General features: G+C 45.0%; 1 protein-coding gene across 2 annotated transcripts; it reads left to right on the top strand.

Moving 5' to 3' along the window:
- The first annotated feature begins 4,104 nt into the window (after positions 1–4,104).
- Positions 4,105–22,530, top strand: SYNC (syncoilin, intermediate filament protein). Of its 2 annotated transcripts, XM_043991427.1 has the most exons (5): positions 4,106–4,341; positions 7,463–8,684; positions 19,779–19,903; positions 20,058–20,134; positions 21,517–22,530. In XM_043991427.1, the coding sequence occupies exons 1-5, from the start codon at positions 4,259–4,261 to the stop codon at positions 21,525–21,527; spliced, it is 1,518 nt and encodes a 505-aa protein (XP_043847362.1). In that variant the 5' UTR covers positions 4,106–4,258; the 3' UTR covers positions 21,528–22,530. The 2 variants fall into 2 exon arrangements, with proteins under 2 accessions (XP_043847363.1, XP_043847362.1); XM_043991428.1 differs by lacking the exon at positions 20,058–20,134 and having other exon boundaries at positions 4,105–4,341.
- Positions 22,531–22,610: the final 80 nt, after the last annotated feature.

The raw sequence follows: 22,610 nt of genomic DNA, 5'->3' as shown, positions 1-22,610 counted from the left end.
GACAAGGGAGACGAGAAAGTGTGCTTGGTTTCAATAGAAGCCTCTCCCCAGTCCTTGTAGGACAACTCAACTTGCAGGTGCTTGTGGGCAGTTCATTCCCTTAGAGCAGAGGTAAGGTATATGGGCTTTGTTGGGATCGTATCCCTGTTTTCCTATTAAGAATCCATTAGTGGGGCAGCTAGGTGGCACAGTGGATAGAGCACCAGCCCTGGAGTCAGGAGTACCTGAGTTCAAATCCGGCCTCAGACACTTAACACTTACTAGCTGTGTGACCCTGGGCAAGTCACTTAACCCTAATTTCCTCACTAAAAACAACAACAAAAAAAAACCCCAAGACTCCATTAGACCTCATTCACATAGCCCTTGAACTGGATAAATACTAAATTCCATCTTCCTTGTACCACAATGGTCAGAGAATTTTATTATAGGAAGGAGACTCAGAGGGAATATATTCTAAACTGTCTCTGAAGTTTGAATTCCCCACTACAACAAGCCTGGCAGGTAGCCATTCAATATCCACTTGAACACCTACAGTGATGGGAAACTCACTCATTATTTAGTTTTCCTCTTTTTTTTTTTTTTTTTGGTGAGGCAATTGGGGTTAAGTGACTTGCCCAGGGTCACACAGCTAGAAAGTGTTAAGTGTCTGAGGCTGGATTTGAACTCAGGTACTCCTGACTCCAAGGCCAGTGCTCTATCCACTGCACCATCTAGCTGCGCCTAGTTTTCCTCTTCTTAGTCCCTGAAAAAAATCACTTATCCTGCAATTGGATGATCCCTTGACTCCTAAAAACTTAGCAGGGGGGCAGCTAGGTGGCGCAGTGGATAAAGCACCAGCCCTGGATTCAGGAGTACCTGAGTTCAAATCCAGCCTCAGACACTTGACACTTACTAGCTGTGTGACCCTGGGCAAGTCACTTAACCCCCATTGCCCCGCAAAAAAACAAACAAACAAACAAAAAAAAACTTAGCAGGATGCAGCCTATGGCCCAGAGCCCCCCCCCCCCAAAAGCCCTTTGAAGGTTCACAGGATCCAATAATGATCTGGAAGACTTACCCAAAAAGGGCATCCTATCTTTTTTTGACTTGTTATACCTCCACCTAGAGTTTACTCTGGGGAAACCTCCAAATATAGTTTAGGTATAGTTTGTGTCTAGTTTCCCCGAACATAGCTGAGGGTCCCCAAGGATAAACATTCAAGGCAATAAATGCATATTAGGTAGGAAAACCTTCATTTCACTCCACCAACAAAACAAAACAAAAGCACTCACAGGAACCTATAGACACACCCACAAAACACTCACAGTATGTTACCCTTATTGAGAATATTGATTGTATTTTTTCCTGTTAAATAACTTATTCAGGCCTTTGAAAAACATCAGTCTTGATCTCCATCATTTATTCTTGGTTCATTCTGGCTGCTTTCCCCATCCTTGTTCACTTTCGTGCTGTCTCTATGGTCTTCTATCAGTAGCTCAGGGATTGTGATGTTAAGACTCCAAGTATGGTGCTAACACTATCCCCAATGGAGGAAACAGTTTATGGAAGTGTTTTTTAGCAAATTGTTTCCATTTTTCTTCTGTTTGTAGTCCTCTTTCTATTCTCACATGCCCCTCAGATGACTTTGCTTAGTTGGCTAGCTTCCCAAGATTTCTTTAAACTGAATTTACCCTCCAGCACTTTGGGTGGACCTCCTGTGGCTAACTTTTGGGGCAAAGGTGGATGAGTGGCATAGTATGGGTTGGCCTGAGTGGGTTGGGATTTGCATTGCTAGAGAGGACTCCTGAGCTCGGATCACAGATACATTTGAGTATTGGCATATGCCAATATGCCACTCTTCCCCCCACACCGATCTTTCCTTGTAATAAAGTTGAATACGATCAAAATCCAATTAAACAAAGGACTACAGAGTGAAGGCGTATGTTTCCTTCTCTTGTATGAGACTGAGATCGGTGATTTCACTTTCTCCAAGTTTTGCAGCATTTTAGTTATTTTCATTGATTTCAAGGCAGCCAGTGTGTCTATTTTCTAGTTCCACTCTCTTTGCTTAGTGTCAGTTCATTTGAGTCCATACTCAAATACTTGAGTGGACTTGTGATCTCATTGACTTGGATATTCTCACAATGAAGATGTACTACCTACCCCTGGCAGCCCAGGCCCTTGACTCTGGTCTAGGCTTCCCATAAGCTCACCACAACGGTGCTGTCCACTCTTCTAGGAATCTTCCTGCCTTTCTCCTGACATTGTTTGAATACCAATGGAGCACTGGTGCCATTCACTTTTTTTGTTTGTTTGTTTGTTTGAGTTTTTTTGGTGGGGCAGTGAGGGTTAAGTGACTTGCCCAGGGTCACACAGCTAGTAACTGTCAAATGTCTGAGGTCGCATTTGAACTCAGGTCCTCCTGAATCCAGAGCCGGTGCTTTATCCACTGCGCCACCTAGCTGCCCCTCATTCACTTTTGTCCTTCATACTAACCACATGACTTTTTTCACACATACATCCCCTGATGACATCCTTCACTTCTTTGGAGTGCTTTGTTCTATACTGAAGTTTGCTCACACCCACTGTGTGCCTCTCCATTGCCCTCTTCAAGGTACTCATTTTCAGGCCTATGTGTGTGGCACGTTGTGGCATTCCTTGCCAAGGGAAGCTGAGGCTGGTGGATTGTTTGAGCTTTGGAGTTGCAGTAGCATGAAGGCCAACTGGATGTCTACATGAAATCTGTCACCAATGTGTAGTGAGCACCCAGGAGAGATCCACCACCAGGCTGGTAAGCTGCCAGTCTGCTTAAGGAGGGGCAAACCAGAAATAGATTAAGTCAAAGCTTCCCTGCCCATCAGAAGTGGGACTGGGCCTGTGGGTGACAGCTGCACTTTCAGTCTGGGAGAGATAGGGAGACGGGCTCAAAACAAACCGGTTTTCAGCGATCTGGAGACATTTTTTTAATGTCTCATGGCCATATGCTGTCACACATAATCAAAACCAGGTCGTCTGATTCCAAGTCCACAACACTGTGCTCTAACTTGGTGTGACCCTGGGCAAGTCATTTAACATCTCTGGGCCTCAGCTCCTTCTGTAAAATTAGGGAGTTGCCCAGGATGATGCCCAAGGGGCATTTTGGGTCTAGTTGCTATGAACTCTGCCCAGCTTTTGAAATGGAAGTTTGGGAAGATCCACTCTTCTAGGCCATCTCAGATTTACTTCAACTGAGACCGTGAAAGAAGCTTATTGGAGTAATGAATTCCATGCATGTACTGCCTAAAGAAATCCACAGAATCGAGGCTGAAAAGGACCATGGAGGGCATCTACTCCAAGCTGTATCTAAACAACAATGCTCTCCATGGCATCCCCTCTGAGAGGGTCACTCGAGTTCAGAGCTTGATGCCAAGGTATCCTGGCACCAGCCGTCTCATCAGCACTTGACATTTCAGTCTCATCTGGCTGGTCAGGCAGAGGGAGCTCTTAATTGGTCACGGAGTTGGGGGTGGGGTGGGAGAGGAAGGAAGGAGAAACCCCCTCTTCCCCATCAGGGATCCTCAGATGGGGAAGTGTTGAGCCCAAGGGTGGGGCCTGAGCTGTGAGGTGTCGGATGGGGAGGGGAGGGGGAAGAAGCATGTGAGGGAGTGGGAATGGGGCAAGGATCCTGACCAGTCCCTCACGTTCTCCTGCACCCCCAGTCCAGTCTTCCTTTCCCGACGTTCCCTATCCAACCAAGGAAGTGATGAGGAAGCATGGGTGTAGAGGAAAGAATACTGATCTAGGAGACAGGGAGCCTGGTTCTAATTCTGACTCTGCCACTAACTTGCTGAGTGACCTTGGGCAAGTCTTTCCCATGTCTATGGCACGGTTTTCAGTAAAATGAGGTAGCTCTCCTCCCCCCCCCCCGCCCCAAAGACCCCTTAGAGATGAGCTCTAAGGTACTTTCCAGCCCTAAGAATGAGTCTATGAATCAATCTGGACCAAGCTCCCTGCTGAGGCGCCCCCAGCCCGGTGTCCCTTCCTCCACAGTCCCCGCCCACCCGGGGCTGGCAGCGCAGGGCAGGGCCGGGCGGGCTGACCAGTCTAGGACCTCTTTTCTCCGCCCCCTGGGCCCGAGGCCAAGGCTGAGAGCTAAGTGGGCGCGCCGCCGGGGGAGGGGAGCACGGGAGGGATCCGGTGTCTTGGGCTGCAAGCTGGTATTGCAGCTGGCGGCGAGGCGAGGCACTGGCCGGGATATTAATAACCCGGGGCTGCAGCTTTCCATGAGACCCTCCCAGCCATGGCCAGCGCGGAGGAGCCCCGGGAGGGCGGCCCCTGCGGGGAAGGAGCCGGAGCCGGAGCCGGAGACGCTGGGTTGGAGAGGTAGGACTGGCCCGTGGGGAGGGTCTGCCGCGCCCGCCCACCCCCACCCGGCTTTGGGGAGAGGCCAGCAGGGTTGGGACTGGGGCTAGAGAAGACACCTTCCGCAACCTGCTGCCTTCTGCCGAACTTCTGCCGGTCGCTTCGCCCCTTTTCCACGTGCCCCCCGCCCCACGCCACCCCAAGATCGTCACCAGATCCGTTAAGGGTCGGGCCCGCCCAGAACGTGAGGCTGGGCAAACCTGGGCTGCATGGCTCCCAGCGCCGTGCTTGGGGTGGGAGCTGAGAAATTCAGAAAACTCAACTAAGGGCAGGGACGCCCAGCCCAGGCCGGCCAGGCATCTGTGTGTGCCTGTGTGCATTCGGGAAATGCATTTCTCTTGTGCTATTTTGGGGGGAACATTTCCCCCAAAAGGGAGTCAGTCCTTTCCAATAGGTATGAATCATCAAATACAGTGAACGCGGGGATGCCAAATATCCGCTCTCATATTGTCTTCAAAGGTCTTTTCCCACTCCACCCCACCCCACCCTTCCACAAAAAAAAGTAGCGACCCCAGAGCTCCTGCTGTTCCCCTGCACCTGGTCTCTTGGTCCTTGGCCAGTGTTAAAAGAGTGGGTGTGGGGGAACAACACAGATCATTGCTTCTTCACACAGCTTATTGCTTATTGGAGCCCAGGGATCTTTACCTTTGGGGTGGGAGAGCGTAGAGGTGTGGAAAGGGAGCTTCAGAGAGGTTTGAACTGCTCCCTTTCCCTCACTCTTGTCAGCCAGCCGAAGCACCGGGAGGGCATGGCCCTGAGAGGTGGGGATTGAGTGGATTGGGCGGCCTGACTTTCCCATGGGCTGAAAGATGAAGTTGCCAATACAGAAACACACATCCATGCCCGCCTACAATTTACCGCTCATGCTCCCCACTGAGACACATAGTAGCGAGTACACACACAATCATAGACTGAAGAAAATCCCCTAAGTGCCGGCTAGGGAAGAGGGAGACTCCCTGAGGCCTAATGAATCCTGAGGTCATAGCACTTAGAGTCCCAGCTAAGCTCTTCCCCACCTCCCAGAAGCCTCCCATAATCCTGCCCCTCCTCCAATGCTGGACCTGCTTCTTTAGGGAGAAGAACAGCTGTGTAAAAAGCTTTTCTGGACCCTCAGTTTATACAGGAAGCCAAGTCCTTAAAGGCTTCATCCATCCCTGCCAAGGGAGAAACAGTGAGAGGAGATTGAATTGAAGAGTTGGAAGCTAATACACTCATCTCTCAATTATCTACACTAAGACACTTCCAAACAGCAGATAATCCACAAGCCTTTCATGAGGTAGATGGAATGAATCAGTATGGTGTAGTAGGTAGCTAGTTTAGGAGCCAGGAAGCCCAGCCTCTGACCCATTTTGGTTGTGTGACCCTGGGTAAGTCCCTTAACCTCTCAGTGCTCTAGCCTAGACAACTGTCTAAGACTGAATTGCAGAGAAGGTGCTACCTTCCTTTAACCAAAGACATTAGAGGGCTTCTCCTTACCTTTCCAATTTTTTGTTCTTCAGTCATTTCAGTTGTGTTTGACTCTTTATGACCTCATTTGGGGTTTTCTTGGCAGAGATACTGGAATGGTTTGCCATTTCTTTCTCCAACTCATTTTACAAATGAGGAAACTGAGGAAAACAGGCTTAAGTGACTTTCCCAGGGTCACCCAGCTTGTAAGTGTCTGAGGTCAGATTTGACTCAGAAAGATGAGTCTTCCTGATTTCCAAGCCCACTGTGCCACCTATTTTCTGCTCAATTCAGCGTTTATCAAGTGTCCATTATGTGTAAAATACTGTATCTTGAGGCAAGAAATGAAACATTAAAATCTGTTTTAATGATTGAACAGCCAAGCAGGGAAGTTAGGGAGGGGTTATTGAGTGAGGAAACCAGCCTGACACAGAGATGTGGCCCAGCCAGCCTCCCAGGTAGATCATTGAGATTCATCTGAAAGCACAAATTTTTAAAAGGGTTGGGTTTTTTTTCTAAGTCCTGCTCAAAACTTAACTTCCTGCTTCAAGAATTAGCAAGGCCATTCCAAAATGTATTCTGTGTCCAGACGACTTTTTCTAAAGTTGAAGTGGCCCGTTCGGTACACTGGAACAAGAACAGGAGGGAACCAGCACACCTGGGGTCCAGTCCAGACTCCCTTTACCACTTGCGTGACTAATTTTAGTTTTAAGCCTTTCCCTTTGGTTTCTTCATCTCTAAAACAAAGGGTTGGTCCCTTCTAGTTCTAAAGTTCTGGGAAGCTGTGGGCCCCTCCTGCACAGATCTGTGTGAACAACCTGTAGGAACTTCAGCTTGGAGGGTTCTTCAAGGACAGAGAAAGGGAGGATTTAGGCTGCAATAGCTTTTTGGTTTTTTTTTTAAGTGATGCAATTGGGGTTAAGTGACTTGCCCAGGGTCACACAGCTAGTAAATGTCAAGTGTCTGAGGCCGGATTTGAACTCAGGTACTCCTGACTCCAGGGCCCGTGCTCTATCCACCGAGCCAGCTAGGCTGCAGTAGTAAGGAACAAGAAGGGCCTTTACAGGACATCCAGGGTGTAAATGGTGAGGCTTGACTTTACCTTCCCAAGACAGAGGCGTCATGGCACAGCAGAAATAGCAGTGATTCAGGAGTCAGAAGATTTGAACCTAAGTCCCAGTTATTCCACTTACTCTGTGACCTCAACCAAATCACTCCCCTTCTCTAAACCTCATTTTTCTAATTTGGAAAACTAGGGTGTTGGATTAAGTTCCACTGGGCTCATAACATTCTAGGAAATATTTTGCTGTGTGGGCAGCTCATTTAGATCCTAAAGATCTTTAGAAAGAAAACAGGTCCATCCTGGATCCTCCTGTCACCTCTTTCTGCTCAGTGTACCCAGACATTTTCCTTGGTGGGGGTTATACTTTCAGGGAATTTTTAGGAAGGGAGGGGGGAAGAGGGTAAGGGAGGGGGGAGGAGGGAGAGAGGGAGAATACGAATGTATGTGTGTGTGTAACAGCCATTAGGGGACCAGGGGTCAGAGTGACATTATCAGAGTCTCAGAAACCACTCTCCTACACAAAGTCCCGTCCTCACTATGGCTTTCCACAGACCTCAGAATTTTCTTTTGCAGAGATTCAGGGGCAGAGGACAATGCTTCACTCCAAGAGAAGAAATCTGAAGAGGACCCGAACCCAGAGATGACTCTGTCCCTACAGGGGGATATTGATCTAGAGGACATTCTCTACCTCGGAGTCACAGATGATGCGGGTGATATACTGTATGTAGAAGAGACACTGAACTCAGAAGAGGAAGCTGACCCAGAGGAGCCGCTGTGTGTAAGGGAAGCAGACAACCCAGAGGAGATGCTGTATGTGAGGGAAGCAGACAACCCAGAAGAAGAGACGGTCATCCCAGAGGAGACACTGAATGTGAAGGAGACAGTCACCCCAGAAACACTGAACCAAGAGGAGACAGTTACTACAGAGGAGGCACTGCAGGTGACAGAGAGAGTTGACCCAGAGGAGATACCAAATCCAGAGGAGACAGACTCTAAAGGGGAGAAAGCCAGCTCCGAGGGAAACCTTGCCTCCCAGGAGAGCCTCAGGATTGAGGACAGCCTGAGTCCAGAGGAACTGGAGCTTCTGGAAGGTCGTTTCCAGCAGTGCATTGAAGCCGTAGCCCAGTTGGAGGAGGAACGGGACCGTCTTATCCATGAGCTAGTGCTGCTTCGAGAGCCAGTTCTAGAGGAGGTGCAGAAGGTCCACCAGGACATCCTGGTGGCCTACAAGCTCCATGCCCAAGGGGAGCTGGAGTGTGATGGGCTCAGGGAGGAGATCCGGGTGGTGAAGCAAAAGCTGTTCAAAGTGACAAAAGAGTGTGTGGCCTACCAGTACCAGCTGGAGTGCCGGCAGCAGGAGGTTGCCCAGTTTGCCGCCTGCCAGGAGGAGCTCACCGCTCGCGTCGCTCAACTATCTGAGGAGCTGGCCCAACTCAAAGACACGTGTGAGAAGCAGAAAGGGCATTTTCGGCAGCAGTTAGAAGCTCCCCGGGGTCAGGGGGATAGCCATTTTCTACAGGAGAGCCGCAGGCTCTCTGCTGAGTTTGAGAGCTTTATGGCGGAAAGCCGCCAGGGCCTGGAAGAAGAGTATGAACCCCAACTGATGCGACTCCTCGAGAGGAAAGATGCTGGGGCAAAGGCACTACAGAAAACACAGGCCGAAATTCAAGCGATGAAGGAGTCCTTGAGACCGCTACAAGCAGAGGCCAGACAACTCAGTTTGCAAAACAGGAACCTGGAGGATCAGATCTTGCTTGTGAGACAGAAACGAGACGAGGAGGTGCAACAGTACAGGGTAGGCCCATCAAGAGTGTTGGAGAACTGAAATCTGAGGGGAATTTACATACTTTTTTTTTTTTTTTTGGTGAGGCAATTGGGGTTAAGTGACTTGCCCAGAGTCACACAGCTAGTAAGTGTTAAGTGTCTGAGGCCGGATTTGAACTCAGGTACTCCTGAATCCAGGGCCGGTGCTCTATCCACTGCACCACCTAGCTGCCCCAGTTTACATACTTTTAAGGTCATGGAGGAGGGAACATCTGTTTTCCACTTATATGGAAGAGAACTAGGGTTATTAAAACAGCAGGGAGGAAGGAGGTTAGAGATCAGAAAAAAAAAATCCTGTTGGGATTGTTAAACACTGTGATGTATCACTGGCAGAAGTTTTGGAATTTCCTGACCTGGAGATACTGATGTAGTTAGAAAATGAACAAAAATGGTATAGGTGAAAAAGAGTCTTAAGGCATCAGGAAATGGGATGGGATGGGACCTTAGGGGACTGGTGGAATCTAATCACTAGGGTTAGCCAACACCTAGACATCCCTTCTAGTCTTGTCTCTATAAAGCATCTTCTACCATGTTGTGTTAATTTAGTCAATCAACAAACATTTTAAAAAATGCTTATTATATGCAAGGAACCCTGCTAAGTCTTGGAGATTTTTTTTTTAAACCTAGTCCCTGCTTTCAAAAAGCCTATATATAATTTTTTTTTGAGAGGCAATGGGGGTTACGTGACTTGCCCAGGGTCACACAGTGACCCAGTGACCCGGTATTAAGTGTCTGAGGTCCTCCTGAATCCCGGGCCGGTGCTTTATCCACTGTGCCACCTAGCTGCCCCCAAAAGCTTATATTTTAATGGGGGAAAACAACATGCATAAAAATAATTGGTACGTCCAAGACATGTACATATTAGATAGAAGCTAGAGAAGGCTCAGTTAGTAGGGACTGAGAAGGGCTTTCTGCAGAAGGTGGCAATTGAGTTGAGTCTTGAAGGAAGGGAGGGAGAGCATCACAGGAACGGAAAATAGGCTGGTGCAGAGATAGGAGATGAAGTAAGTACCCAAGTGGGCCAGGATGGCTGGATGAGAAAGTATGTGGAGAGAAGTGAAGCCTAAGGAAACCGGAAAGCTGAGAAGGGGTCAAGTTGTGAAGAGCTTTAAATGCTTAACAAAGAGGGGCAGCTAGGTGACGCAGTGGATAGAGCACTGGCCCTGGAGTCAGGAGGACCTGAGTTCAAATCTGGCCTCAGACACTTAACACTTACTAGCTGTGTGACCCTGGGCAAGTCACTTAACCCCAATTGCCTCACTAAAAAAAAAAAAAATGCTTAACAAAGGACATTATGTTTGATCCCGGAAGTAATAGGGAGCCACTGGAGTGTATAGAGTTGGGGGTGGGGGCAGTGTGGATATGAGGTGGTCGTATACACTTTAGCAAAATCACTTAGGCAGCTGAATGGAGGATGGATTGAAGTGGGGAGAGGAAGATCAGTAGAAGGTTATGGTAATAGTTCAGGGGAGAAATTATAAAGGTTTGAACTAGGGTGGTAACTGTGTGAATGGAGTGAAATGAATGTATGAAAAATGCTATAAAGACAGAAACAACAAGATTTTGTCATTGATTGGTATGAGGCATGATTCAAATGTGGCACGAAAGTGAGGAGTTGAGGATGACACCAAGGTTGTGAACATGGATGACTGGAAGAATGGTGGTGCCCTTATAAGTAATAGGGTAATAGTAATAGGTTTGATTTTGGGGGGTGGGGTGGGGCGGGGAATAATGAATTCTGCTCTAAACATGCTGAGTTTAAGATACCTATGAGATATCCACTTCAAAATGTCCAATAAGTAATTGGTGATAGGGAATTGAAGTTCAGGAAAGAGATTGGGGCTGGATATATTGATGCAGGCTGAATCACCCACCCTGATGAGATAACGGAATATATGGGAGCTAATGATATCACCAAGTGAGATAGTAAAGAACAAGCATTCTTATCCTTTTTTTGGGCCACAGATCCTTTCAAAAAGTCTGGTGAAGCCTCACAATGTCTTCATTTATTTATTTATTTATTTTTGCAGGGCAGTGAGGGTTAAGTGACATGCCCAGGGTCACACAGCTAGTAAGTGTATCAAGTGTCTGAGGCCAGATTTGAACTCAGGTCCTCCTGAATCCAGGGCTGGTGCTTTATCCACTGTGCCATCTAGCTGCCCCTCATAGTGTCTTCTTCTTCTTCTCCTCCTCCTCCTCCTCCTCCTCCTCCTCCTCCTCCTCCTCCTCTTCCTCCTCCTCCTCGGCAATGAGGGTTAAGTGATTTGCCCAGGGTTACACAGCTCACAAGTGTCTGAGGTCGGATTTGAACTCAGGTCCTCCTGAATCCAGGGCCGGTACTTTATCCACTGTACCACCTAGCCGACACCCCCCCCCCATAGTGTCTTTAAATAATTAAAAGAAATAGTGAGTTTCAGTTAGGGATTAATGAGGATAAGGATGTAATTTTTTCCCATTCAATCATGTACCCTCTGAAATCTATCCAGGGACATCTTGTGGGGGGGAGTCTATGGATCCCAGGTTAAGAACTCCCTAATATAGAGAAAAAGAGGTTCCAGGGAAGAACTTTGGGGGATACCCACACCTATGACATGGGTGAAGGTCCGGTGAAGGAAACTGATAAGAAATGGCCAGACAGGTATAAGGAGAAATAAGAGAAAGCAGTGTCAGAAAAACGCATACAAGAGTACCCAAAAGGAGAAAATGATCAGCAGTGTAAGATGCTGTAGAAAGATCAAGAAGAGTGAAGATTAAGAAAAGTACATTAAATTGGGCAATTAAGAGATCACTGGCTATGAAGATCGGTTTCAGTTGAATGAGATCATTCAGGTGGCAGAAGATTTAAAAAAGAGTGAGATGAGAGGAAGTGGAAGCACAGAATATAGACATCATTTTCAAAGCATTTAGCTGAGAAGGGAAGGAGGGATAAAGGAAGAGAACTAGCAGGGATGGTTGGATCAAATGAGTGTGTGTGTTTTTAAGAAGGGGGAAGCAAAAGCCAGCTAGGTGGTGAAGTGAATAAAGCACCAGCCCTGGATTCAGGAGAACCTGAGTTCAAATCTGGCCTCAGACACTTGACACTAGCTGTGTGACCCTGGGCAAGTCACTTAACCTTCATTGCCCCCCCCCCCCAAAAAAAAAGATTATTGGATGAGAGTTGGTAGGGAAAGGAGGCCACAGGAGGATTAAGAAGTGAAGAGATTGGGGGCAGCTAGGTGGCACAGTGGATAGAGCACCGGCCTTGGAGTCAGGAGTACCTGAGTTCAAATCCGACCTCAGACACTTAACACTTACTAGCTGTGTGACCCTGGGCAAGTCACTTAACCCCAATTGCCTCACTAAAAAAAAAAAGTGAAGAGATTTGGAGCAGTCACTATAGTGAGTGGGATAGAGAATCAATTAGAGAGAAATTGAAGGACTGCCTTGTTGCAATAGACCCAACTAAGATTAGATAAAATGAATTTATAATGAGCTTCTTTTTCTCCAGGACTTCTTCCAGCTACCAGCAACATAGTGAAAGAGGCAGAGGGTGGGAGTAATCCAGGTTTAGTGAGGCATGATTAGCAATAGGATAAAGGGGCTAGATATTTGAGAGTAGCAGATAATAAATAGCATTTATATAATGCTTTAAGGTTTGCAAAGCACTTTACAAATATCCTCATTTAATCCTCAGAACAATCCTGAAAGTTTGGTGCTATTACTGTCCTCATTTTACAGATGAAGAAACTGAGGCAGACAGAAGTTAAGTGATTTTCCCAGGGTCACACAGCTAGTAAGTGTCTGAGGCTGAATCTGAACTGGGATCTTCTAGACTCCAGGTACAGCACTCTATCCATTATTGCCAGCTACCTGCCTCTGGGAAGGCGTAAAGTTGAACTAGTTCACTGACTGGTTGAGACTGGGAAAGAAGGAAAGTATAGCCAGGTTAGTAATGATATAGCCTGGAAAAGTATTAAAGGGTTGGGTGGATCACGATGAAGATCCAAAACAGGGATAAGGGTCACATTGCGGACGAAAGCTGGAATGGTAAAATGGTAAGATTTCATGATAAAAGTTCATAAACATGGAAATGAACATTGGTGGGTGATAGCAAGTATCCCCATGTGTAGCTGAAAGTGGAATAGAAGAATAAGTTATGGAAAATGAATAGAATGAGGACCTAGGAAGTTGGGGTATTTGGGAGTGTGTGTGTGTGTGTGTGTGTGTGTGAGAGAGAGAGAGAGAGAGAGAATGTGTATGTATGGTGAAGTCCCCTGGTATGAGGTCAGAAATGGGTTAGAGGTCAAGACTGAAGGAGGCACTAATCTCAATGAGGAAGGAAGGAGAATGGCCTGGGGTTTGGTTGATAATTGCCAATGGGCTCTGGATTGGGTGATATATTTGGATAGTGTGAACCTCAAAAGAGGAGAACTGATTAGTGAAGGTGATGGTCTGAAAGTGGTATTGGGGAACAAAGAGTATTCCAATTCCCCTACCATGAGCAATGAGTTGTGGAGTATTTAAAAGGGTAGCTAGTGACTGGAAAGGGTGGCCAGGTCTCAATGAATGTCAGAAGATGGAAGGAGAGAAGAAAGGGTTTAAAACTTAGTTTAGGGGCAGCTAGGTGGCGCAGTGGATAGAGCACCAGCCCTGGAATCAGGAGTACCTGAGTTCAAATCCAGCCTCAGACGCTTGACACTTACTAGCTGTGTGACCCTGGGCAAGTCACTTAACCCCAATTGCCTCACCAAAAAAACAAAAACAACAACAAAAAAAACTTAGTTTAATTGTGGAGCAGGCGTTCCATAGGGCACAGTGGAAGGGGCAAGCTAATCTGGAATGGGACTTTGAGGTGGATGGTAATTAAAGGTGAAGACAGTTGGAGTTGGGAGTTTTTCTTTCTTTTTTTCTTTTCTTTTTTTTTTCAGGGCAATGAGGGTTAAGTGACTTGCCCAGGGTCACACAGCTAGTAAGTGTCAAATGTCTGAAGTCAGATTTGAACTCAGGTCCTCCTGAATCCAGAGCTGGTGCTTTTTCCACTACGCCACTTAGCTGCCCCCTAAGTTGGGAGTTTTTCAACAGCTAGAATTCAATATCATCAGAGAATGGGGAGAATATAAAGGGGTAGGAGTATGTTAACCAGTGAAGAATTAATTATACCAGGTAGAGCATTAGTGGGAGAGGATCATTAGGGTGATTAATTCCAGGCCTGAGGACTTCTAGCCAAGCAATCTCAGGTCTCCTTTCCAGTTGATCCCTGGAAAAGTTCAAGTCACCCAGTCAGTTTCTGAAAGGCTATTCAGAGGCAGCACCTTTTCCTCCCCCTGCTGGAGGGAAAGCTGCATTACAGGAGATGCTAAAAAGAGGGATCAACATAGTTGTGATAGTCCTTGTGGAACACAAGGTGACAATCTTCCAGTGAAGTATAGTGTTGACAACACTATAGACATATGTTCTAGGTGTCTTCTGCTAAAGATCTCCTGCTGGCATCTGATATTTCAAGGCTCCTCCTCCTCCTTTTAAACTTCACCTGCCTCTCCTACCAAGTTCCCTATTTTGTTTGGTTTTTTACTAATAGCTTTTTTTTGGTGAGGCAATTGGGGTTAAGTGACTTGCCCAGGGTCACACAGCTAGTAAGTGTTAAGTGTCTGAGGCCGGATTTGAACTCAGGTCCTCCTGACTCCAGGGCCAGTGCTCTATCCACTGTGCCACCTAGCTGCCCCCAGGTTCCCTATTTTAGATGGATGGCACCACTATCCTCTCAGTCATGAGACCTTTGTTATCCTAGATTCTGCCTTCATTTACCATTCCTCCCTTTTCCAGTCAGTTGTTGTCTTTTTGTTTCTACCTCCATGTTTTCTCCTCTCTCTCCCATCTTCTCCACTCCCACAGCCACTCTTATTACTTCCAAAATATTTCAGTTCTGAATTCTCCTCCCTAGTGCCCTTCCCCCATCCATTGAAATAGATATCTTTTTTTGGGGGGGGGGTGAGGCAATTGGAGTTAAGTGACTTGCCTAAGGTCACACAGCTAGTAAGTGTTAAGTGTCTGATTGATGGCGGATTTGAACTCGGGTCCTCTTGACTCCAGGGCCGGTGCTCTATCCACTGCATCGCTTAGCTGCCCTGCCCCCCCATCCATTGAGAGGGCCAGAAATACTATACTCATTATATATATGAAGTCAGGCAAGACATTACCACTTTAGCCATGTTGCAAAAAGGAAAAAAAAAGGCAAGAAAAAAAGTTTCAATCTGCACTTAGAGTTCATCAGTTCTCTGTGGAGGTGGATGGCAGTTTTTCATCATGAGTCCTTTGGAATTGTCATGGATCAAGTAGCTAAATCATTACATGTTGTTACAATTTTGCTGTTACTGTGTAGATTGTTTTCCTGGTTCTGCTCACTTCACTTTGCATCAGCTCATTTCTTACAATACAGCAGTATCCCATCACAATCATATACCACAACCTGGTCAGCCATTCCTCAATTAAGGGGTATCCCTTCCTTTTCTAATTTTCTTATTACCTTTTGCTTGGCTTATTGTAATAGCCTCCAAATTGGTTTGGTCTCTAAATTGTGAACGCTTCTATAACATAGTTGCCAAAGTAATCTTCCTAAAGATATGATTACAGCATCACCTTGCTCAGAAATAATTCTGTCTCCCTGTTATTAATTGCAGGATAAAATTTAAACACCATATCTTTACATTCAAGGTCTTCCACAATTTGGCCTCATCTCACTACCTTTATGCACTCTCTGCTCTAGCCAAAGTGCTACTTGGCTGATCCCCATTCTCATCTTGACCTTACCCACCTCTGTCCATTTGCACACACCCCCATCCCCAAACCTGAAATGCTTTCCTCAGTTCCAATCAATCAGAACTCCTCAAGATTCAGCTTATTTGTGCCTGGACTCATGTTCATCAATAAGCATTTACTGAAGTCTCATCTGTGTTTAGTGCCCTCTGCTAGACATTGGGGATTACAAAGGTGTGACACTTCTTCCATGCCCCCTTCCCTGGTCTTCCCAGTTAAAAGCCATTCTTCTCTCCATAAACCACTGGCCACTGTTTGACTTTCATATGCATTTAATCGTGTCTTAATTTGTACAATAGTTATTTGTAAACTTCCTCATCCAGTACAGGGTTGTTTTTTATTGTATCTCCAAGGTCTTGCACAGAGTAGGCACTTAGTACTTATTAGAATTGAATCATTTCATCATAAGCATTTACCAAATAGTCTAGTCTATATTTGTGGCCCAGTGCTAGACCTTGAGGATACAAAGAAGCGTAAAAACATCCTCTAAAGGGCTTGAGTTTGGTGATACAGAATACCTACAAGGTGCCAAGTGAGTGGTTCGTAAAAAGGATTTCAGAGCTTGAAATAACATGGCAAGTCTATGCATTTAGGAAGTCTTTGCAGAAGAAACAGTGCTTTAACTGGTCATTGCAAGACATGAATCAGACAAAGGTTCAGGAAGTATTAAATATAAGCACCAGAATGAATACTCATGGCACGTTCCCAGAACAATGAATCAGTCTGGCTGGCTCAGGATAATTTGTGTAGAGGAGCATTGGAAAGTAAAGGTCAGAGAAGCAGGTAGGGCTCAAACAGTGGAAAGTCTTCAGTGACAGACTAGAGTTTGGACTTTTATCTTTTGGGCAATAGTAAGCCAACAGAAGACTTTTAAAATAGGCAGTGCTTAAATCATATTACATCATATTAAATATGATAAATCTGGTAGCAGTGTGCAAGATAGACAGGAAGTGCCCCTTATACAACTGGCTCAATTTTCTTACAATAGAAATTGTGTATTCTAAGGGCTCAGCTCTTTGTCAATGATACAAATTTCCTTCATCTGCACAATTACTTTTTTTTTTTTTTTTTGGTGAGGCGATTGGGGTTAAGTGACTTGCCCGGGGTCACACAAGTGTCTGAGACTGGATTTGAACTCAGGTCTTCCTGAATCCAGGGCCAGTACTCTATCCACTGTGCCACCTAGCTGCCCCTGCACAATTGCTTTTGAAAGATTCTGAAGTAGGTAGACTAAGGCATAGAAGAGTCAGTCCTCTACAGACTATTTAGAGTAAATGCTCTCTGATGGTGGGGGCACTGTGCATGGATAATGCCAAGAATAATCAGACATTGAAATATAGCTTTTGGAATCCAGGCAAAATTCCACTTCCACTCAAGATATATTTTTAAAAATAGCCTACTACTGTGTGTGCTCTGCTGGGAGAGATGGAAAAATGAGATTTGGTTACTGCCCTTAAAGGGCTTATATAGTAGTAGTAGTAATGAGATTTGGCCATTTATTTGCGTGGTAGGTACTTAATATGTAGGTGAACATAATACAGATGTTAATGGAATATGAAATGTGGCAAGTACACAAGCAGGGTATGAAGTGTTGACATCAGGTGAGGAAGCTCTCTTCTTCCAGCTGGTGAGATGAGGGCATGTTTCATGAAAGAGAACGTTTTTGCTGGGCAGGGTATCAATAGGCTGAGAGGAGGGTATTTCAGGTTTGGGACACAGCATGGGCAAAAGCTCAGAGGTGGAAAAGCACAGGGTGGGGAGAGAAGTAAAATGCTTTACTGCTATGGACTCATTGCTATATCACATGTGCAACATCAAGGATGACTCAGACAGAAAATATTTTTGGCCCTTCTAAGAGGGAGATGTACCAAAGCTAGATTCCTGTTCTATTAGTCAGAGTATGTAAGAACAGGAAAAAGCCCAAGGTAAATCTAGTCCAACCCCTTCCCTTTTCAGAGGAAACTAAAGCCCAGAAAATGGAAGTGACCAGGCTTCAGAGTCTGAGGAATGTGATGTCACTGCCCACCCCCCACTCTCTGGCTTGTGTTTGTGATTGGGACCAACAGCTAGACTGGTGAATGACTGACAAACACCTTACTTATTCACTTGGCAATTTATCCAGGCTAAGCTGACTTACTCAATTGCTGCAGAAATCTGGTCAAGGTCTTAGATACTGTTATTGGAGAGTAGCCTCTTCTTACCATTAACTTAATTTAATTCTTGGACAAATTCCTGTATGTCTTTGGCTCAGTAGAATATGGATGTTGCAAATGAGATTCAGTTTCAGATGCCCATAAAGGTCATCATCACTACTATCACCAAGTATTTATTAAGCATCTTGATGGTTGATAATCCTGTAGTGGATAGTAGGCAGACACTATCTCTGTCCTCTAAAGGCCTACATTATTATTATTATTATTATTATTATTTTTGCTGAGACAATTGGGGTTAAGTGACTTGCCCAGGGTCACACAGCTAGTAAGTGTTAAGTGTCTGAGGCCAAATTTGAACTCAGGTCCTCCTGAATCCAGGGCCAGTGCTCTATCCACCGCACCACCTAGCTGCCCTGTAAAGGCCTATGTTTTTGTTTTTGTTTTTTGCGGGGCAATGGGGGTTAAGTGACTTGCCCAGGGTCACACAGCTAGTAAATGTCAAGTGTCTGAGACCGGATTTGAACTCAGGTCCTCCTGAATCCAGGGCTGGTGCTCTGTCCACTGCGCCACCTAGCTGCCCCTGTCTCTAACATTTAAAAAAATATTACCCTCCAATTTCATGTAAAAACAATTTTAATATATATTTTTTTAATTTTCAGTTCAAACCTCCCTTCCCTCTTCTCTCCCCTCGAGATGGTAAGCAATCTGATATAGATTATACATGTGCAATCATGTAAAACACTTCCATATAAGTCATTTTGTGGAAGAAAACTTGAACCAAAATAGAGAAAAAGTGAAAAATAGTATGCTTTGGTCTGCATTCAGATGCTATCAGTTCTTTCTCTGTAGGCAGATAGCATTTTTCATCAAGGTTTGGATCGACTTGGATCATTGTGTTGCTGAGAAGAGCTAAGTCATTCACTGTTGATCATTGTACAGTATATTGCTGTTACTGTGTATAATGTTCTGGCTTTTTCTCACATCACTCTGTATCAGTTCATGAGTCTTTCCAGGATTTTCTGAAACCATCCATCCTGCTCATCATTTCTCTTTTCTTTTTTTGGCAGGGCAATGGGGGTTAAGTGACTTGCCCAGGGTCACACAGCTAGTAAGTGTCAAGTGTCTGAGGCTGGATTTGAACTTAAGTGCTCCTGAATCCAGAGCCCGTGCTTTATCCACTGCACCACCTAGCCGCCCCCCATCATTTCTTATAGTACAGTATTATTTCATTACAATCATATACCACAATTTTTTCAGCCATTTCCCAAATGATGAACATCTCCATAATTTCCAATTCTTTGCCACCACAAAAAGAGCTGCTATAAATATTTTTATATGTATAGGTCCTTTTCCCTTTTTTAAGTCTCTCTGGGAATATAGACCTATTAGTAGTATTTTTTTTTAAACTTTTTTTTTTCTTTTTAGGGCAATGAGGGTTAAGTGACTTGCCCAGGGTCACACAGCTAGTAAGTGTTAAGTGTCTGAGACCAGATTTGAACTCAGGTACTCCTGACTCCAGGGCCGGTGCTTTATCCACTGTGCCACCTAGTTGCCCCGACCTATTAGTAGTATTGACAGATCAAGGGGAATGTCCCTAACATTTTGAATCCCTACCTGCTTCCCAATTCACCAGAACCCTAACTGTACAATTAAAGATTATATTAGATCTAATTATCCTATCATCTCTGCTTTGGAATTTTGTTGGGGGAGGGGGGGCAAGGCAATGAGGATTAAATGACTTGCCTAGGGTCACACAGCTAGTGTCAAGTGTCTGAGTCTGGATTTGAACTCAGGTCCTCCTGAATCCAGGTCCAGTGCTTTATCTACTGAGCCACCTAGCTGCCTCTCTACTTTGGAATTTTTAAAAATAGCTTCCAAAATCTGGTCCATCAAGTCTCTCCACGCTGTTTGAAGAGTTCATCACAGACCCTCCAAAACTTAGTTGCTGCCTCCCCTGCAGATGGAGGTCTGTGGAACACACAGTAGAGAAGCCAAGTGAAGACCGAAATTCATCTCTAGTCACGCTCCACAAGGAGACTGGGAACTTGTGACAAGTCCTCTCACACTCTTTGCTGCCCTCTCCCAGGCTCATCAGAAATTCTCTTGGCTCTTTCCTACAGGAACAGATGGAAGAAATGGAAGACAGACAGAGGCAACTGAAAAGCAGGGTCCAACTCCAGCAGCAGAAGAACAGAGAGATGGAGGAGCTAAGGATCAGCCTCACTGAGGAGCTCTCTATTTATAAGTCAGTTCTTTGTCCAGAAATGCTGGCTGAGGAGGTGGGAGAGGGAGGTGTAGCTCAAGGGGAGGTTTGTGAAGGATCGCCTTTTTTTAGGGGAATGATTTTTAAAGTTCCAGTCATCTGCCCTCAGATGAAAAGTGGCTTTGTGTTTTTAAAGGGCCGCGCTACCCAAGAAGCCAGAGCAGCTCGAGACACCCACTCCTCCGGGAAGTGGAATGGAGACAGAGTCTCAAGGTGATCTCTCTGGTGGGAGAACGGTGGTGCTTGCATCCCGAATGCTAACCAACTTAACCATACTAGTGTTGGTTTGGCTCTAGAAGCCTGTGTGTTGATGATACAGATGTTCTTCAGATCTTTTCCTCCAAGACATAGGCTTTCTAGACTCACCACTGTGAGAAATGAGGTCACAGTCCAAGATGCCGTTCTCTCTAACATCACAATTGATTTCTTTAGCTGGACAAGGAAAGGCTTAAGAAGGAGTTTCCGGATTTTATCCCTCTAAATAGCTTTCATCAGGTATAGTGTACTGCTCCAAGAAAAAACGGTTAATAGACTTAAATTTTTTTCCACATTCACTAACTGTACAACTTAAAGGGACAGCAAGACAGCAGTTTTACCATCTAAGGTGGCCAAAGAAAGGGTCACATGAATTACTGTGACCGACAGTCATAAAAATGTCACCCCAGGTCAATATCGTTCACAGGCCAAAGAACATAATATTTAATATCTGAGGCAGTCTGACACCAAGTTACCAATTCCTTTCCCAATTAGTGGCAAAGTTCAAAAGACTGGGCTATGTGGGAGGATCCCAGATCTTCGCTAAAGTGGGAAGACTGCTCATACTTTTCATCACAGCTTAGGATGCAGCGTAAACAAGGTATCCTAGTAAGAGAAATATTCTATAGCTGCCAAAACTGAAACATGCCTATCCATACAGAACCACTGGTGAACATTCCACTTGGATATATAGTTCCAAAGTTGAAACGTCCAAGACTAGTCATTTTACAGTGACCTAAACACCATTTTAAAATCTGATTAATAAAACAGTCATCACTTGCTTTAAAAAAATTATTGCTGTCCTAAAGATATTTCATCATTTCAGTCATTCTTGACAATTGCTCAAGGAGATAGGTGGGTGACAGATTTCATTTCAGATGGAGAAGTCCGTGATTGGAACAAGTGCCAATACCATCCAATTCACTATTCCATTATACAACTCTAGCTGCATTTCAAGAACACAGATAAGAAGCTATGTTAATCCTAAGGGAATTAATTGCTAATGGTAGAACTTCAGATATTCTGGCAGTAGATGAGGGAAAATTTGGTTCAAGAATCCTTTTGCTGGACACCAGAGATCAATTTACAAGTAACCAAGGATGTCTTTTCATGGAAAAATAACATGGTACCCCCTAACCTCTGAATCTAACACATAGAACACTAACATCTTCACAGATTCTGGGGTAGCTGGGCAGGACAGGTTCAGGCCAATTTCATCAGTGTAGGAAGGGTGAAAACTACTCTATTAGTGTAGCTTGGCACCTTCATTTTTAAGAGTCACTTCAGTGGTATTTCATGATATTGTAAAATTTAAACCTGCCTTTCTCTCAACTTTACAGGAGCTGTTTAGAAATCTATGGCGGACTCTGTAACCCAGAAACAAAAGATAAAACCTCTTAGTGAAGGAGCACTGAAGCCTCTTTGGACATTTTTTTCTTTGCAGCAGAAAAGGGAATGTGAGGGACCTGGTAAAATGCTCTATCCTGTGAAAGGTGTAAGCATTGGCCCTGTCAGTTTTAAAGAGACTGGCTGCCCCTGCCAGAAGCAGAAATACCAGGTAACCCTCAGCTTGTAGGGCATAGAGCTTACTGCACTGAAGAGTGGAAGCACCTGCTGCCCCCTAGCAGACTTATGTGCGTGCTACGAAAAGGACACACCAAACAGTGACCAATGTATGCCTTGCGGTGTTCTGGAGCAGAAATCATGGCCTTACTTTGATTCAAAACTCTAAGCCTTTGTAAGGTAGAGCAAATGTCAACAAGGCAGTCCATTTTAATTAAGTGGAGTTTTAAAGTTTGATTTATCTGTGCCACAAGTATCTGACTTTAAATAGAAGTTTTCTTAAAGCTAAGCGTTTACAAGGGTGCTGCAGGCTCCAGTAGCTGTTTCCTTATTCATATCAATAGTTTCCACTACACAGCACACACGTGTCATCCTGAAAACAAGGGACCAATCAAAATTTTCAAACCAAAATGGTTTAAAGCCATTTGGACTTTCACAATGTTTTAGCCTCATGAAGACAGCTGTGGGCCAAGGAGATGCCCTTGGCTAATAAAAAAAGAGGGGGCCGGGCACTTGGAATATTATCTGGTATTATCTGATGTAGGAAAGTAAAAACTTCCCCAGCCTATTCTTGCTAACCTCTAAGTACAAGTCCCATTGGGGGAAGACAATACATTAAAGGAAGGGCCAACCTTTCCTTTTCCAAATTTACAATTTCTCTTGGAACTCCCTCTACAACAGTTACTAACATTTTTCAAGACCCATGTATTTATTTAGGGAAAGATGAGCAATAAACTTCGAAACAAAAAGATGGCAACATTTGATCAGAATAATGCAGGCCCTACTGATACTTTTGTCTGATGTCTCTTCATTTCCATCTATGAAAAGCTAAGTGTTTTTCTGAAACAGATACTAGCTTGGCTTTTGTTTG

The sequence above is a fragment of the Dromiciops gliroides genome, chromosome 3 (assembly GCF_019393635.1).
Source record: "Dromiciops gliroides isolate mDroGli1 chromosome 3, mDroGli1.pri, whole genome shotgun sequence".
Classification (NCBI taxonomy): Eukaryota; Metazoa; Chordata; class Mammalia; order Microbiotheria; family Microbiotheriidae; genus Dromiciops; species Dromiciops gliroides.
The sequence above is the reverse complement of the archived record's forward strand: the minus strand, read 5'-3'. Positions and strand labels throughout refer to the sequence as shown.

Bases quoted from the DNA above. Each gene is read 5' to 3' on its own strand.
- SYNC (XM_043991427.1), top strand. From the start codon at position 4,259: ATGGCCAGCGCGGAGGAGCCCCGGGAGGGCGGCCCCTGCGGGGAAGGA. The intron at 4,342-7,462 runs GTAGGACTGGCC...TTTCTTTTGCAG, and splicing joins GGAGACGCTGGGTTGGAGAG to AGATTCAGGGGCAGAGGACA. The intron at 19,904-20,057 runs GTCAGTTCTTTG...GTGTTTTTAAAG, and splicing joins GAGGAGCTCTCTATTTATAA to GGCCGCGCTACCCAAGAAGC.